General features: G+C 33.0%; 2 protein-coding genes across 2 annotated transcripts; one reads left to right on the plus strand and one right to left on the minus strand.

The window, feature by feature from the left end:
- Window positions 1-462: 462 nt before the first annotated feature.
- On the plus strand, window positions 463-6,790 carry LOC105779757 (protein MEI2-like 2). The gene is made up of 14 exons (XM_052629718.1): window positions 463-673; window positions 796-878; window positions 1,621-1,674; window positions 1,785-1,928; window positions 2,014-2,483; window positions 2,684-2,842; window positions 2,924-3,040; window positions 3,142-3,293; window positions 3,917-4,008; window positions 4,114-5,056; window positions 5,156-5,240; window positions 5,317-5,385; window positions 5,605-5,784; window positions 6,152-6,790. Exons 3-14 carry the CDS (start codon window positions 1,632-1,634, stop codon window positions 6,266-6,268), a joined length of 2,571 nt encoding a protein of 856 aa, XP_052485678.1. The 5' UTR covers window positions 463-673; window positions 796-878; window positions 1,621-1,631; the 3' UTR covers window positions 6,269-6,790.
- Window positions 6,791-7,410: 620 nt separating this feature from the next.
- On the minus strand, window positions 7,411-11,672 carry LOC105780563 (ribose-phosphate pyrophosphokinase 4). Its single transcript, XM_012604959.2, has 7 exons — window positions 11,328-11,672; window positions 9,906-10,221; window positions 8,694-8,789; window positions 8,443-8,511; window positions 8,225-8,353; window positions 7,823-7,922; window positions 7,411-7,739 (listed from the first exon to the last, which is right to left on the minus strand). Exons 1-7 carry the CDS (start codon window positions 11,474-11,476, stop codon window positions 7,609-7,611), a joined length of 990 nt encoding a protein of 329 aa, XP_012460413.1. The 5' UTR covers window positions 11,477-11,672; the 3' UTR covers window positions 7,411-7,608.
- Window positions 11,673-18,113: the final 6,441 nt, after the last annotated feature.

Here is an 18,113-nt window from a genome sequence, read left to right on the forward strand (position 1 = left end):
CCAAAAATATCCCAAGATAGAGAGCAGCTGAATCCAATCACTGTTGCCGACACGCAAACAACACGTCATTGGTCCCCACCAACACAGATACAAAAAGCATAGATAAATCACCTGTGCTCATTCTCACCTAACACCTCTACTCCGTTAACCAATATCTGCGCGTCTCCTCTAAAACCAGCCGTCCGATGTTCACGCCGCATCCTGATTAGATTCCCTCAGAATTATTTCGAAACCTTTTCACACTAACAATCCTTGAACCAATAACCGAAAGCCACATCACCCAGAGACAGAACCATGGCAAAGTTGTGATATAATGGAATATAAAGGGCAAACAGGCAAACCAAAATTATGTTTTGTTTGTGTCTTGCGTGGGCTATATGTGTCAACGGACGCCAAACAAAATTCAAATTCAGCAGAATCTCTTTTTTTATTATGTTTATTTTTTTCAAAGACCGAAAAAACACAGTGCCTGGGAGAGAACTTTGTTTTTTTTTTCCTCTTTCTCTTTCATTTTCATTTTTTTTTTCTTTTTCTTTTTCTTTCCCTCCAATCATGTTATATTTTCTCTCACTTTCTCTTTAATATAGTACTTTTAATTTTAATTAATTTTTGTTTATTATAATAATTATTAAATTTTCTAGTTTCCCGGCGAGAGAAAAGGAAGTAGAAGTGTGTAAGGAAGAAATATCTCTGCTTCTACGAAACTCTCTTTCTTTCTTTCAGTTGTTCTCTTTGTTTTTCCGTTTGTGTATATATGATTTTGGGTGATTAAAGACAAACTTTATTTGGAATCAGGCCTGTCAGTCAAGTTAACTTCTTCAATGGACTCTCTTTAACTATCTTTTATATATATATATATACCATTTTCTTGTAAAAAGGTAATTTTTTCTTTTAACTTTACATTTATTTTCTTTCCATATAATTTCTGGGTAATTATTTGCTGATTTATTTATTTGATTGTTTGAGAGAAATGTTTCTGGGAAGTGTTCAAAAGGGGTAATTTTTGTTTCTGAATTTGTAAGTCTTTTTGACATTGTTAATTAGTGAAGTTATTGTTGGCTGCTGGGTTTGATGGTTCTTTTTTCCTAGTAGAGTTCAAAATTTCATTTTTATTGATATAGTTTCTTGTTTTAGATGTTGACTTATATTGGTGCAATGATTTACTGTTGTTATTTTATCATAATTATCAGCTCTTTTAGAGCTTACACTGTAGATGACTTTTTCAATTTCTGTTTGATCTTGACAATTTTGTTTGCTTTATTTGGACTTTGTGTTATCTGTAGAGAATCATTGCTTGGTTGACTACTCAAAAGTGAATTCCTGTAACCTGTATTTACTGTAAAAGCTGTGTGATCAAGAAGAACTAATTGGAAATATTGTAGTTCAAAGGTTGCGAATTTGATTTGGCTTTTGCACAGTATACTGACTGCTAGTTGGTTGAATTGCTCAGGAACTGCTGTATGTATTGAAATTCAATATGAACTTGAAAATTTAGTGAATGCTTTGCGATGATATGCTATGCTATTCTTAAGGTTTCACATAGTCTGTGTTATATATGCTGAATTAGTCTGCATTATTGTCATATTTTGATAGTTAATGTTTGGAATTCTTTGTCTTCAGAAAGTGATTAAATGGAGGAAAGTTCTAAAGGTCCAACCTCAAGTCAAGCTGGAGGTATAACATTGTTTATCATCCGATTAAATCTAGGATACAAATGCATGTGATCTTATGCATCTTGCTTATCTATTTTCACCAGATACTGATTGGTTGTTCTTGTATTATAGGTCCATCCGATACTCCTTCAGTCAACATTTCTAGAAAGTGGGAAACTGGTGCATTGGGAATCCCGCGTAGAACTGAGGCATATCATTCATCAAGTGATGCAAGCTTATTTTCTAGTTCATTACCTGTCCTTCCTCATGAAAAACGTATGTGTTTTCTTTTGATATGAAATTGCTGTATATTGTGTTATACTTGGAACAAGACTGAGGATTTTCTTTTGCTAAAATGTAGTGAACTTTACTGATGGTGAAAATTCTGGTCATTCTGTTGATGATAACTCGCCCGAGTTACGTAAGCTAGAGTTAAAAAATGAAGGAAAGGACCCACTCGAAGATGTTGAAACAAATGCAATTGGAAATTTACTTCCTGATGATGAAGATGACCTCCTTGCTGGCATAATGGATGACTTCGACTTAAATGAGTTGCCTAGTCAGTTGGAGGACTTGGAAGAATATGATGTCTTTGGTACTGGAGGGGGAATGGAGTTGGACTTTGAACCTCAAGAGGGCCTTAATATTGGTATATCAAAGATGAACCTATCTGAAGGGGTTCTTGCAAATGGGATTGGTCATTACCCTCTTACAAATGGTGTGGGAACAGTGGCTGGGGAACACCCCTATGGTGAGCATCCTTCAAGAACATTGTTTGTACGAAATATCAATAGTAATGTTGAAGACTCTGAATTGAGATCTCTCTTTGAGGTATTTTATGTTAGTCTGTTATTCTTATTTACATTTGTTACCGTTCTACCTAATAAATCTCTTTGCTTATAATGGTGTTATTTTTTGGTCTCTTGGATCTACTTTGGTCCTTTTTCTTTATTTATGTGCATGTAAGAGTTTTCATCTTGTTTATACTAGGCTAATAATTATCATCTTTGAAATTCCAACACATTTTGCAGCATTATGGAGATATCAGAACTTTGTACACTGCATGCAAGCATAGGGGTTTTGTAATGATTTCATATTATGATATTCGAGCTGCACGCACTGCGATGCGTGCATTACAAAATAAGCCGCTAAGGCGAAGAAAACTGGACATTCACTTCTCAATTCCAAAGGTTTGAACTAGTGTATTTTGTTTATATATTTGAGTTTGACATTGTAGATCCCATCAACAAATTTAACTTATAATATTCCAGGATAACCCATCGGAGAAAGATATAAATCAGGGAACTCTTGTAATATTTAATTTGGATCCATCAGTATCAAATGATGACCTTCGCCAAATATTTGGGGATTATGGAGAGGTCAAAGAGGTATAATATAATTTTTCCTAGTTTGTTTCTCTGCCACTTTCATTCACCATTTTGACATGTCTGGAGATTTGCTGATGACTTATTCGCTTGCGAGAATGCAGATCAGGGAAACACCACATAAGCGACACCATAAATTCATAGAATTTTATGATGTTAGAGCTGCAGAGGCTGCTCTTAGAGCATTGAATCGGAGTGACATAGCTGGGAAACGCATAAAGCTTGAACCTAGCCGTCCTGGTGGAGCTCGTCGAAAGTAAGTGTTAATTTTAGCTTCTTTGTATCATCTGATTTCTGGTAGATGTTTCTATAAGATAATCTTTAGCAGGATATAATTTCTGAAACACTTAATATGATCTGTTATTGCTATTATGGTCTGGGAGAGAAACTTGGAATGAATGTGAATATTTAGGAGTTAGGTATGAAGATACTATCTTTCTTTGTAGCTGACGACCAAAAAAGGGAATAGGGGAGATGGTGGATGCATTTTCTTTTTCCATAGATTAGTGGGAGCCCTACTGTTGTGGTGTCCTGGAATACTTTTGCAAATTTTCTTCCTGTGAATGCCTAATGCTTCTGGCAACTGGCAACTTGGCTACATGCTAAATTGTTTTTTCTTGTTTCAGTAAACTAAATTTCGGGTTAGCACCTAGCCAACTAGAAAAATTCCCATTAACACTTTCTATGCTTAGCATAACTTTGTGATCCATTTTTCTTGAGCATCTGAAACATTTATGCATATTTATGTTGGATATCTTTGACAACCTAAAAAGGAGCCCTGCTATCTTTGAATCTTATAATTGCTCTTTCCTCATGGCTGCTAGGCATATTTTTGAACTGGTATAAAGAAATTAAAATTGATGCCCCCTTCTTTGTTAGCTTGATGCAGCAGCTAAGTCAGGAGCTTGAACAGGACGAAGCACGAAGTTTTAGACATCACATTGGTTCTCCGGTTGCTAGCTCTCCTCCTGGTAAATATCGTAGATGCCCTACGTTTGTGTGTACTCAACAACTTTATGCTCGCACAACCAGTTTTTCTTTCTACAATTATTCTGAGTTATGCATTGCTGTGACAGGAAATTGGGCACAATTTGGCAGCCCTGTTGAACAAACTCCGTTGCATGCTTTTAGCAAGTCTCCTGGTTTGGGATCTTTTAGCCCTGTAAATAGCAATAATTTGCCTGGACTAGCTTCAATTCTCCCACATCAGTTGCCTAACTCTCCAAAGATTGCACCTATTGGGAAGGATCAAAGCAAGACCAATAATACAAACCCAATTTTTACTAATTCTGGAGCAATGCAAGGAGCATCCTACCAGCATTCGAGATCCTTCTCTGAGCAAAAGGTAAGTGCAAGCCCTGGACCGATCTCTGCCTTTGGTGAATCTACTTCAAGTTCATCTGGTATTGGAACATTGACCGGTCCTCAGTTTCTATGGGGAAGTCCCACTCCTTACTCTGAGCGTGCTAATTCTGCTTGGCCAACACCATCAGTGACGCACCCTTTTTCATCAAGTGGACAAGGTTTTCCGTATGCTAGTCGGCATGGCTCATTTCTTGGTTCAAGCAACCACCATCATGTGGGATCTGCTCCTTCTGGTGTGCATCTTGATAGGCACTTTAACTATCTCTCTGAGTCGCCTGAAACATCCTTTATGAATCCTGTTTCTTTTGCTGGTGTGGGTTTAAATCGTAGCAATGGAAGTTTTTTGATGAATATTGGTGCTCGTGGAACTATTGGTGCTGGTGTTGGTCACCTAGGAAATGTAACTGAAAATGGTTCGCCTAGTTTCAGAATGATGTCAATGCCAAGACATGGTCCTATTTTCCTTGGGAATGGTTCTTATCCTGGACAAGGTACAGCTGGCAATGAAGGGTTGGCTGACCGCAGTCGAAGTCGGCTAGTTGAAAATAATGGAAACCAGATTGATAACAAGAAGCAGTATCAGCTTGATTTGGATAAAATAATTAATGGAGAAGATACTAGGACCACTTTAATGATTAAAAATATCCCCAACAAGTAAGACAAGTTAATGAATGGTGAAGGACTCAATGTTTTGGGTTCTAAGTAAAATGCTGTTTTTTCTTGATGGTTTCTGGTTTTATTCTATTTGTTTAGGTATACTTCGAAGATGCTGCTTGCTGCTATTGATGAGAATCACCGGGGCACTTACGATTTTCTCTATTTGCCAATTGATTTCAAGGTACTCTCGGGGTCTTTGACATGTATGGTTAGGTCAAGTTGATTTACTGGTAATTAATCAACTTCTCTGATTGCAGAACAAGTGCAATGTAGGTTATGCTTTCATCAATATGATCTCCCCTTCACATATTGTCTCCTTCTACCAGGTTCAACCTTTTCTCCTTTGTCAAGTGTGTCAAGAAAGAGTAGTATGGAATATCGATCAATAAATAGTATTTGTTTAACTTCATAATAAGTGTTCATATATATAACTAAATTTAATTGTTCATAACGTATCCATAAAAGAGAAAATCTGAGTTTTATGCTTCTGTAAATTTATCTTCTTGGTAAAAAATGAGGAGTGAACTCTATGGAAATTTCTGCAGGCTTTTAATGGAAAGAAATGGGAGAAGTTCAACAGTGAGAAGGTGGCGTCATTGGCCTATGCTCGAATCCAGGGCAAGGCTGCTCTTGTGGCACATTTCCAGAATTCAAGCTTAATGAATGAAGATAAGAGATGCCGGCCAATTCTGTTTCATTCAGAGGGCCAAGAGACCAGTGATCAGGTAGTAAAATTTTAAGTATGAGTTGGAGAGCATTTACCAGTATTTATTTTTGTTCAATAAAACTCCTTGCCAACAGTAGATTACATATATTGATTCTAGTATTTTTAATGCTTACTAATTCATTAGATATAGTCATTTCAGTAGAGACCAAGCCAGGAATATTGCAAAAAACGAATTAAGTAAATATAAAAATAATTCATAATCTTCTTAAAAAAAAATTATATATAAGCTTTGAACATTGCCTCTGTTGTATTAAAAACTTTATAAAATGCATGGAGAGATTAATTAGGGACATATTTTTGTCGAAGTTTTCTGAACAACGGTGTAAACCAACCTTTTGATACTTACCAAGTGTATGATCTTGCAGGAGCATTTCCTCTCTTGCAATTTGAACATCTGTATTCGTCAACCAGACGGGTCCTATTCCGGGGATTCATTGGAGAGCCCGAAGGGCCTTCTGGATGAGAAGCCAGAGAAGAGTTAACAATAAGTTCTGTAATCTTACCCCTTAGCTTGAATTAAGAAAAAGGCTAAGGATGCTAACAAGTTGATAATTTTCCTTTTTAAGTGTATAAAAGTTGGACGACAAATTAAAGCACAAGCGTACGAAAAAGCTTGTGTCATGTGCAGTGTTTGCTTTTCAGCTACGGACACTCCATGGTAAGTAACTAGAGACGTTGAAAATTAAAACGAGGCAGAAAGTGTTATCTTTGTTTGTAGAGCAAGAAAATTGGTATGAATAAGGCGGAGCATGTTGCTAAGGATCGGAATTTTCTTCGCAACTCGTCAACCTGTGCTTAGATCTCCTCTGGGTTCTTTCTTTCTGAACTGTTAGATGTTGTCGGTCATTCATGTGGATATGCAGATATGGTTACTTGTTTGTATGTAAATCTTTGTTGGTGGGGAACTCCAAAATTTGAAGGTACAGGGCTGTTCATAAACTGTATAGGGAATGTAATGAACTATATTTTTGTCAATATTTATGTATGTACAGATATTTCCATTACTCCCTTTCTCTCTGCCCCGTTTATTTGTAACTTGATAATTCCTTTCTACCCATATAGTGGTGTATTGTGGGAAACCAGAAAATATTTATTTTTTATATCATGTGCCAAGAAGAAAATAAGACAAATAAATAATAAAAGAGAGAAAATGTCGAGAGTAGCCGAACATATGTATATATATATTTTTGGACGAGTGATCAATAAATTCTAAAATGTAATTTATTAATATAAGGTCTATTTTATAGTTTGGGTTTTACATACCTCCTTTATCAGCTATGAATAATAAAAATAAGTGCAAGTTCAAATTTGCTTTTTTTTTTGAAAATGCAGTAAATAAGCTTTTTGAAGACTTTGTGTCACAAGTATGATTATAAAATAAAAAATAGATTAAAATTCTTTTTGGAAGTGTTACAAGTATAATATAAATACAAATATATATCCAAGTAAGTACAAGTATCAAACAGTTAAAACACAAACGAACTATTTAAGTAACCACAAAATATAATCAAACAATTACGGTATAAACAGACTAAACTAAACCTCACACATGATGGGACTCAAAGATTAATTGGATACAAACAAACCCATGGCTAATCTCAACAAAATTGATTCAATCAGGGACTTTACTAATATGAATATTAGATTTTATTCATAAAAAAATTTATTTAAATCAGTATGCAACTTTTCATACTAAATGATACTTTTATCCTCAAAACATAATACATTTATTTCGTCATTTCATACTAAGATGAAATTAGCACATACTTTCTAAACTTTCGGCTTAAAAAAGAGTTCATATGAAGCCTCTTGGAAATTGGACTTAAATTTGGAGAGCATCAGCAATTGATCCCGCAAGACTCAGAACTTCAAAAGGAGCTGTGTTTTCAACGGCTTTCACAGTCTGGGGGCATGAATCTGTGATCCAAAAGTAGGCAAATCCCTTCTCCGACCCTTCCACAATACCAAATCAAATACCTATCAATACCTCCACAAGTTGCATCACAGACACAAGATGAGATCGAACAGGTACTTACTGTTGTTCTTCTGCGTAAACCGCTCCCAGGAACACTTCGGGAAAACACCATGAGTGACATATGCGCTCACCTTTGCCGCACCACGAGCGAACAGAACTTTCTGGAAGAAGAACAAGTTCCATGAACCAACAAATCAAGCTTATTATTTCAAGTCCAAAGCCATATGAACGTTGACAAGTGTAGCGTCCATTACAGGACAAATATTATGATGCATATCAACAGTAAGTAAACATATGATGCATGGAAATAAAAACTGTTCCAGAATCACAAATGCGTGTTATGGCAGAAAATAAACACGAAATTATCCACCTGTCACGGCCACAGCCTGAGATCGGGACATAACGTGAAATTGTAATGGACTAAGGGAAAAAGTACATAAGAAAGGGTATTGGCTATAAGTACCTGGCATTCAATGAGAGTGCCTCCAGATTGCACCAAGTCATCAACTATAACCACATGACAACCGGTGGGATTTCCCTCCTTGATTTGAACTATCCTCTTGTCACCCTCACGAACCTTTGTGCAGATAACCTGCCATCAATTACCATGTACTTTAAATCTACATATAACAAAAGGGAGCAAAATATAACAAAACTTAATAGGTAAGATTCCAAACTGACCGTTGGAAAATGGTCCAACAACTTGTGAAATCGTTTCCAAGCTCCATCATCTGGAAATGCAACAACTATCTGAAAAAACAAATTGAGTCTAATTCAGGAGGGTGTAACAACATAGAATAAGGGACCACTCCTAAGAAAAGAATATTGGCATCAAGTTAGTAGAAATCATGTAGAAGACGGCACTGACGAGCACCATGACGACAAAGAAAATATATTTTGCAACAGACAACATTTTGAGATGATATACTTACCTTATCAGCATCAGAGAGCTGATGAAGACGCTGCTTTAGAAGAGGAATCCCAGTCTCAAATAATGGCAACACATGGTCTCCGAAATAAAATCTTTCCTATATTATAAGGAAATTTAACAAATCAAGTCTCCTTCTAAAACAGGAAACAACCAAGACATTGATTACAGACGTAAATTACCAAGGGCAACTCCGTCTTACAACCAATGAATCACAAGTGATCATGTTTGAGAATATAGATGTACAACGTTATTTCTCATTAGGTCCACATTAAATAGCACGAACATATATTTTTATTTAGAATAAGACAACTTGGAATCAATCACCTATCCTGCATTATTACTTCAGGCATATGTCTACTCAGCAAACAAAAGTGTCCATTACTTTCCTAGGCCAACAATGAACCCCACTGCTAATAACATCAATGTTAACCATCCTTTGTGTTCAAAATTATCCACAGGGTTCAAAGATTAAAATACCAAATTCAACAATCTGAATATTTGATCACTAGTAGCTGAATTATTGCTTGTTGGTCAAAGGATTATGTTTCCAGACTTATCACCATATACTTTGGACATTATGGGGAGAATATAAGCAAGTCTCCTTCCCTCATCATTTGCCCTTTCAATTCAGTTAAACCAAATTCTAAAAGAAGAAATCTTATGCTTTAATGTTCCAATATACTTCTTCAACTATCCATTTTCTTTTCCGTTTTAGAGAAAGAACGCAAGGAATCAAGACCATAATGGAAATAGCTAACTAGAGTCAAATACAACAAAGATTGTAGGTGGTTTGTGCTTGGTACTTGGTAGCTATTTGAACATGCAGAGATGATGAGAAACTTCACAATAATCGAATAAGAATGAAGATCAAATGTCACAAAATCCAAGCCTTGAAAACAACCAATGAGACTTAATCCTCTCTCTAAAAAAAACCTATCACAAGACACTTTGTATGGTAATGATTTGAAATATAAATATTTCGGTTGAGTAAGAGAATACCCAAATATAAAGTTCTAACCATGCACTAAATAAAATAAAATAAAAAACAGGTATTGCTCATTAGCATTACGCTGATGCAAAACAACAAGATGAAACTTTCCAAGATTAATCTGATAAAACGCTTCAGCTATAAACATTTAAATATTGTAACAAGGGAATATATATGTTAATCATGTTCATTGCTGAAAGGAAAAAAAAAAAAAACAAAACCAACCTGCAAAGCATGGATGTCATAAATAACTACGCTTGTAGGACCACCCCTAGATATGGGAATATTTGACAAAATCCTTGCCATGGTAAATGCAGTTGCAACATCTCCTTCTTCTTCCATTCTCTCAAAGGAGCCAGTTGGAAAGAATGGCAACACCAAAGTGAAGGAAGCAACAAACAATCGCGGAAGATTATATATGACGGAAAGCTGTTCAAAGATAACAGCTGGGGAGCTGAAGGATGCGAGAAAAGCAACATGCTGACCTCGGATATCATGTGCATTGTTTATGAAAAGATTTGGAAATCCATCATCAAAGCTCCTGTAAATGAAAGAAGTTCAGCATTTCTTCTTCATATAATAATACTCTTTGTTTAAAACTATTAATATATATCTCTCACTGAAATCAAATCTAGATTTGTAAACATTGGAAGTTTAAAGACAGAAAAATAAAGTCACTATTGGAAGTTTAAAGACAGAAAAATAAAGTCACTATTGAAATGCCAACATAATGTTGAAAGGATTAAATGTTCTTGATTTGGCCATGATACAGGCTTCAGCAATAAAAGAAAGCAAGAAACACATGGTAAGTCAACATACAAAATTGCAAAACATGTGTAAATAAAGTAAATAGTAGATATTAAAAAATTGACAAGTAAAGGAGTTTGCATCTATCAACATATTGGCTCAGTTTCGGTGAAGGACTTAAAAGTAAGAACATAGACAGGTTTAGCGTGTTCTTGGGACAAAGTTAAAACATGAAAATAAGCTGATTTTCCATGTTATTGATCATGATGACCAACTTATGAGTGGGTTTAGAACTGACAGACTTGGACCGAGTTATTTCAAGTCTTGACAAAAGCTCCCAAGTCCATTGTCAAGCAGGCACCTTTGGATCAACGATTATTATTCATTGGCTGTAACAAGGTTCTCAGAACTACATTTGCAAATTGCATGAATTGCTCATCTAAAAAGATAACATATAGAACCCAGAAGTAAACACACAAGGAAGTTGATCACAGTCTCATAAGACTGAAGAATAAGAACAAAGTGGCAGAAAACAAAGATGATCCAAGAATTCACATCCAAATAAAGAGCACAACTTTTCCCCTTTTTCCTCAATTTTTTTTAAGAAAATAAAAATACAAATGCTTTGTCATAAGAGTTCATGAAATTCTTTGCCACTTATCCTAACACACAATCTGATCATATACCATTTGATCAACTTTTTTTTATTTAAAAATTCAACCTTTTTACAAACAGATTAAACGAAAAGCAAGAAAGAAAAACACCCACCTTAAAAAATGCAAAAAGAAAAGAAAAGAAAGAAAAGAAAAGAATCAAAAGAACAGAAACATGAAAAGTTGTCATTCAAAGGAGAAAACAAACCAAAGATTTTGAAGAAATAATTGAGGCAAGTGAGTATACCTCCAGTTGATAGATTGAAGGGTAATGAGTTGGGAGTGAGCAGCAACTTTACGGGCAAGCTCTTCACACTCCATACAGTAAAACAATCGAACCTGCTTCTTATTCCCAGACTTCAACTCTCCCGTGACCTGGTTGTTATTGTTCTCCATTTTTTTGTTTAAGCTTTTTTACAGGGTAGGAAAAACGAGAGACTTTAGAATTCAGACAGAGGTAGAGAGAGACAAAGATATATAAAGAAAGAAGTGAGAAGTACGAGGGTAGGCTTTGCGACCTCTCCTCCGCTTTCCCTCGCAGTTTATATATAGTACAAACTCTTCACTCTTCTCTATTTTCTTGGGGGTCTGTCCGTCTTGACCTAATACGACAGAAATAAATATAATAAAAAACTAAGCCTCAAAATAAAGATTTAATGATAAAAAAACAAAATTAATTCATTGCGAAAAAAAAATCAAGCGAATTCATTATCCACTCAAGAATATAAACTGAATCAAAATAAAAATATAATTTTAAAAACACTATGATATGATTTTTATCTTTAATTCTGGTTTTAGTCCTTTCCTAGAAAAAATTGGTTTTAATCCTCTAATTTTTTAGAGGTAAATTTATTAATTCATTCAATGAATTAAAGCTTACAATTTAAAGAAAAAATAGTAACTAGATGTTGAATGACAATCTCTATCAACACAATGAAGGTTTTAGTCTTAGCATTAATAAAATATTATGACAAGTACTTAATATTATAAGTAAATTAGCCTCGGATGATCCAAAGCGGCGAGCAAAAATCGACAAACGAATCGAGCATTCACCAAATTAGGGAGGATAGCAAGACAAAAAATGTGTTATAAGAGCAGAAAAAAACTTCTAAAACTGAGATTTATTAAACAAGAGAAAAACAAACAAAAACATATAAAACTTAAGACAACATGATTCAAATCGACACGTAAAATCATTTATTCTTATAGACTATCCGAATTCATAACATTATAAGTGAGGGAATTTCTTTTAAGGTTATTTCATTTAACACAACATATTTAATCAAATAGAAATTTAATCTGATGTTTTAAAAATATTTCAACTCAATTTCACTTTAACAGTAGTTAATGTGTTACCCATTTGGAACTCATGTCAGGTATGGGCGGATTATTATATGATATTAATATAATATATGTATGTCCAAATTTAACCCGCTTACTTCAAATTTTATTTAAACTCATTCATATTTATTAAAAATAAAAATTAAGCTCTTTTTAGTTAACACTGTTGTTTTTAATATAATATTTAACAATTTTATATGTTCTTCTTCTTTTATTAAAAAAATAGAGTTAATAGACTATTTGATAGTTAAGTTTAGCTTCAATGTTTAATTTGGTATCTATATCAAATGAAATCATGTGTACGATGAATATTTTTCATATGTGCTATAGTAAAAAAAAAAAACATAGAAACTTAATTGGGAAAAAAGTACCAAATTAAACATTGAAGTCAAACTTAGACGCTTAACTAGGACATAAAAACTTAAATATAAAATTGAACATTAAAGTTAAACTTAGGTGTCAAATAGTATATTAACCCAAAATTTTAAGCATGGTTAACATATTTTTTAATGTTTACATTATAGTATTAAATATTACTCTAAATTTAATTTGTATGTGTTATAAAATACAATATATATATAATAAAATAATATATATTAAATATTAAAATGGGCCAAACTAGACTAAGCTCCGATCTTAAATATTAGAGCCCTAACCTAGTCATATTTTTAATTGTCTTAATTTTTTTGTCGAATCCTATTTTTGGGCCTAATATTTTGTCTAATTCCTTCCAAATATCATATTGAGCTTTAAGCTTATGAGTTCAATCCTTGAACAAATCTAATTTGAATATACTAGTAATATACTAATATTATAAAAGTAGCGACCAAATAATGTTAAATTAAACTGGGGATTAAATCTTAATTTTATCTTAGAAAAAGACTAAAACTAAAATTGAAGAAAAAAATTAAAATACAATATAATTTATGATATAACTAATAAATGAACATGTGAAAAAATATAATAAGCTTTAATGCAAAAAAAAATCATAAAAAGATTTAAAAAAATCAATTGAACATAATTGCAATCATTTGTGCTCTTAATCAAAAGTTAACAATCAATAGAGTCGCTAAAATATAGCTTTCCCGTTCGAGCTCTTGATATGTTGTTAAGTGATGACATGCTAGCTGGTGTGAAAAAATAATGAAGTGGCAACTGACGTAGTGTCTCACGTGGAGGGTTTAATTAATTTTTTTAATTATTTTACAAAGGGCTTAATTGATTTTTAAAAATCAAAGAAAAAAATATTAAAACTATTAAAAGTTTATAATTGAGGTAGCAAATTTTTAATGTTTATAAAATTTAATATTTTCAAAATTTTCTAAAAATAGAATATTTTAAATGATTTATAATAAGTTTAAAATATGCTATTAGTCATTATATTTTATAGAATTTGAGATTTCGTCCTTATACTTTAAAAGTTAAAAAGTAAATCATTCTACTTTTCAATTTAAAATCTTAGTACAATCATTGACATTATTGGTAGTTTCCATAAGAATTTATCAAATTAACATATTTATTTTTCATTCATAGACCACATCATATGATGACATCTAATTAATATGCCAAGTTGACAAGTTTTACAGAAAATACTAACAATGTTAATTATTGGATTGATATTTTAAATTATAAAAATAGGACTTAAATTTGAACTTTTTAAGTACTTGGCTTAAATCTTGAATTTTATAAAAATACAAGGACTCATGTACTGTCGTACACCATACCTTAATTCATGCTTATAAACTTCTTTCATATCACTTCTCCTCAATCAAAACCATCACTCATCATGAACAAAAATAACAAATGAGAAATAGATAGCATGAATTATTATCCACAGTAAATGCATTTTCTCAAAAAAGCAAGAGATGACTCGTTGGGGATCAACTTGTATAAACAACGAGAAAGAATGAATAGAGAAAAATTGGGCACACAAATTACGTGGAAAAACTCGTCCAATCAAGAGGATAAAAAATCACGGGCAAAAGAGACTTCACTAATGAGCAAACATATGAAGAGCACATGACAATCCACATATTACTATCCATTGCGGCGGCTCTCAATTACGAGATCTCGCAAATGGATGTAAAGATAGCGTTTCTAAGTAACTATCTTGAAGAGAGTTTCTATATGATACAGCCCACAGGATATATAGCTAAAGGTAATGAGCATAAATTTTGGCAAACTGCTTAGATTCATATATTGTAACACCCTTAACCCGAATCTGTCGCCGAAACAGGGTTACAGAGCATTACCAAAATTTATAAATAAAAAAAATGTAAACATTTCATATCATATATCATTCATGTCAAGAACTAATCAAAATCATACATATTGTCTCTTCTATGAGCCCTCGATGTTCAAATTACGCATAAGAAACAAATCGGGACTAAATCAGAAACTCAGAAATTTTTTCAAAAACATTTAATATTTTCAACACTGCAGGGGTCACATGTCCGTATGGTCAGGCCGTGTCGAAAATTTAAGCATACTGACTTATGCAAATTAAAAGATACAGGGGACACACGGCCATGTCACCTGGCCGTGTGTCACACACGGTTGAGACACAAGCCTGTGTAGATGAAAATAGGTCATTTTACAAGCCATATTTCACACCCAATTTTGTGTCAACCTACAATCAACTTTGTGCATATCTACAAACCATAATTAGACATCAAAAACAAGTCAAAATCAAGCTTTAAACATATAATATTGTCACTTACAATCAATATGTTTTTAGGCACCTTAGGTATTAGATTATAACAGATATATTCATATTTTCAATATATTCATATGTATAACTAACTTATATGCATATTTGTACCTAAAGTTTACCAAGCTAATTTTCATTATTTCTAACCAAGTCACTTACCTACCAAAACTTACCATTTGATGCCAAAGTATATTTCAAATACTAACATATTTAGTTATATATATACCTTACATATCATGGTACCAATTCCTGATCAATTCATTGCATCCCAAAACACATGTATAAAATGCACTTTTATCTAACATTTTACCTTTCACCATACAACCATAAACCAAACCACACATCAAACATTTAAGACAAATATGCACCAAACCAATATATGCCAAAACACAAGCCAAATAAGTGGCTAATATTAACAAAACTCATATAGGCCAACATTAACCAGAATACCTATACATGTCATTATAACCAAATCAAAACATTTAAAAGTACCGATAGAACCGATAGATAGTGTGATATAACTCCGACAAAATTCCAACCTGATCGAGCTTCCGATAATCTGAAAAGTAAAGGAAAACGACTACGTAAGCAATGAATGCTTAGTAAGCTCGTATAAACTTTAATCATATTAATTCAGTTTAAATATGAAATCCATACGTATCAAGAATAACCCAACATTGATACCATAATACTCATGAAGCTATATTCATCAATTCACAAGGTGAATAAATCCACAGTATCACATATACATATTATCCCAAGCTTAGTAGGATTTTACATAACTTTAACTCTTCCAGATTTCTTTATTTTGTTTTGCATTTCTTTACTTTCCACACTTATTCCATATGCATGACACACAAGTCATAAACATATCATTCAACCGTGGTCACAAGCTAGTGCATTTAACCAAAGCCTTTTTCGAATTGATCACATAATAAGTCATTTCATAAGAAATTTCATAATTTAAAACTTTACCACTTTTTCATGAGCACTAGCATATTTTCACTTAAATACTTACCAATTCAATACATCTTATAAATAATCATATTACCATTCAACCAATAGCTTGGCACTTGCCTAAGCATCAAGCAACAACACTAGTTAGTGTACTTGCACATATTACATATAAATTCAACATTGATAAACTTATTTTCTCGACATGTCACACTTGAGTTTATTACTCGTCTCAACATACATAATTTCCTTGAATCAGCATATCAAAGATAGTCACATATGTACATGTCATGATACGTATCATTCTCTTGTCGTTTCTTCATAAACATAAATCATTCATTTCATTATATCAATATGTCATGTATCATCATTTTCATGAATTCGTGTATATTTATTCCAGTAATAGTTCATAATCATGAATATACATAATTATCAAGCAAGTTTCACATGTATGTATTTTCCATGTCATATTTCAATATATCAAATAAATATCATTTCCATGTATTTCAGGTATATACTGGTAATAGTTCATTTCAAACTCATGTTATCTCATACCAAAACTTTACCTGTTAAATCATTTAAAATATCGATGGATATAAAGGTAGTACACATGAAGTGTACGAATCTGAAATCCAGCAATTCATATTCGGGGGTACTTATTAGAGCACATAATCAGAAAGCACTCTCTCGAGCCATATAATAGGAAGCTCATGTGAGCTATGTAATAGGAAGCTTATCCGGGCTATAACATGAAACTCATAAGAGTTTAGAACAGAAAGCTTATGTGAGCTTAACGGGTAACTCCGAAGAGCTATTATTAGGAAGCTCCGGATAGCCATTATTAGGAAGTTCAAGCGAGCTATATCGGGAAGCTCATGAAGAGCCATATATCGGGACGCTCATAAGAGCTGTGGTATGTCCACAATACAACATGATCAATACCGATCATATAACAGGACGCTCACAAAGAGTTGCGGTATGTCTGCAACACATGCATGATCAATATCGATCGGGATGCTCACATGAACCATGTAACGGGAAGCTCGAGAGGGCTTATAACAAGACGCTCTTTCTAGTTATAGTGTGTCCGCAACATATGCAGGACCACATCCAATACGGGAAATCCTGTATCCATCGAATTTCATTTATTCAAATGAGACTTTATATTTATCAGACATCATTAGATATATGATCAATTTCATATATATATATATATGACATTTACACAAATTCACAAATACAACATTCAATTCAAACATATAAATATACAAAATTTAGTTACATGAACTTACTTGGCTAAATTGTAGAAATACCAAGATTTAGGGGCATTTTGGTAATTTCTTATTTTCCTCGATTTTCCACCCGATCTTGATATAAATTAATAATTTCATTCAATTTATTCATTTAGACAATAAAAAATTCATTTCCTGCAATTTGGTTATTTTTGAATTTTTTACAAAATTGCCCTTGAAGTTTTACTTTTATTCAATTTAGTCTCTCAGCCTAAAACATGCAAATTAGCCATTTTTAATGTAAACCCATGCTAGCTGGATATTCATATATATTTCCTCCTCCTTTCCATCCCACATCCTTAATGTATATAACATGCTTATATGTAACATTATTTATAATTCCACTATTACTTATATGTTCATATCAAAGCTGTCCACTTGAGTTATAGTCACTAAATTATTTATATCTTGAGCTACAGAATTCTAAATTAAGATCCGCTTGATGTTTTTGAAACTAGAATAAAATATATTTCTACCATAAAAATTTTAGAATTTATAATTTAGCCAATAAGTACAGTAAAATCTTCAAATTTATCCCTGTTCTGCTGTTTGACAACTTCGACCTTTCTTTACTAAAAATTAATTATCTCTTAGTACGGGGTTTGGATGATGTCTCTGTTTGTTTCTCTTGAAATTTGACTCATTAATAATTTAAAATATAAATTTAAACCCCTAATTATTTTTTACAATTTTTTATGATTTTTCAAAGTTAGAACAAGGGAACTCAAATCAATCG

The sequence above is a fragment of the Gossypium raimondii genome, chromosome 4, assembly GCF_025698545.1.
Source record: "Gossypium raimondii isolate GPD5lz chromosome 4, ASM2569854v1, whole genome shotgun sequence".
Classification (NCBI taxonomy): Eukaryota; Viridiplantae; Streptophyta; class Magnoliopsida; order Malvales; family Malvaceae; genus Gossypium; species Gossypium raimondii.

Excerpts from the sequence above, each read along its gene's own strand:
- LOC105779757 (XM_052629718.1), top strand. The coding sequence starts at position 1,632 with ATGGAGGAAAGTTCTAAAGGTCCAACCTCAAGTCAAGCTGGAG. Across the intron at positions 5,241-5,316 it reads ATTTGCCAATTGATTTCAAG|AACAAGTGCAATGTAGGTTA; the intron begins GTACTCTCGGGG and ends CTCTGATTGCAG. Across the intron at positions 5,386-5,604 it reads ATATTGTCTCCTTCTACCAG|GCTTTTAATGGAAAGAAATG; the intron begins GTTCAACCTTTT and ends AAATTTCTGCAG.
- LOC105780563 (XM_012604959.2), bottom strand. The coding sequence starts at position 11,476 with ATGGAGAACAATAACAACCAGGTCACGGGAGAGTTGAAGTCTGGGAAT. Across the intron at positions 7,923-8,224 it reads GCACTCTCATTGAATGCCAG|AAAGTTCTGTTCGCTCGTGG; the intron begins GTACTTATAGCC and ends TTCTTCTTCCAG. Across the intron at positions 7,740-7,822 it reads GTTTACGCAGAAGAACAACA|GGTCGGAGAAGGGATTTGCC; the intron begins GTAAGTACCTGT and ends GTATTGTGGAAG.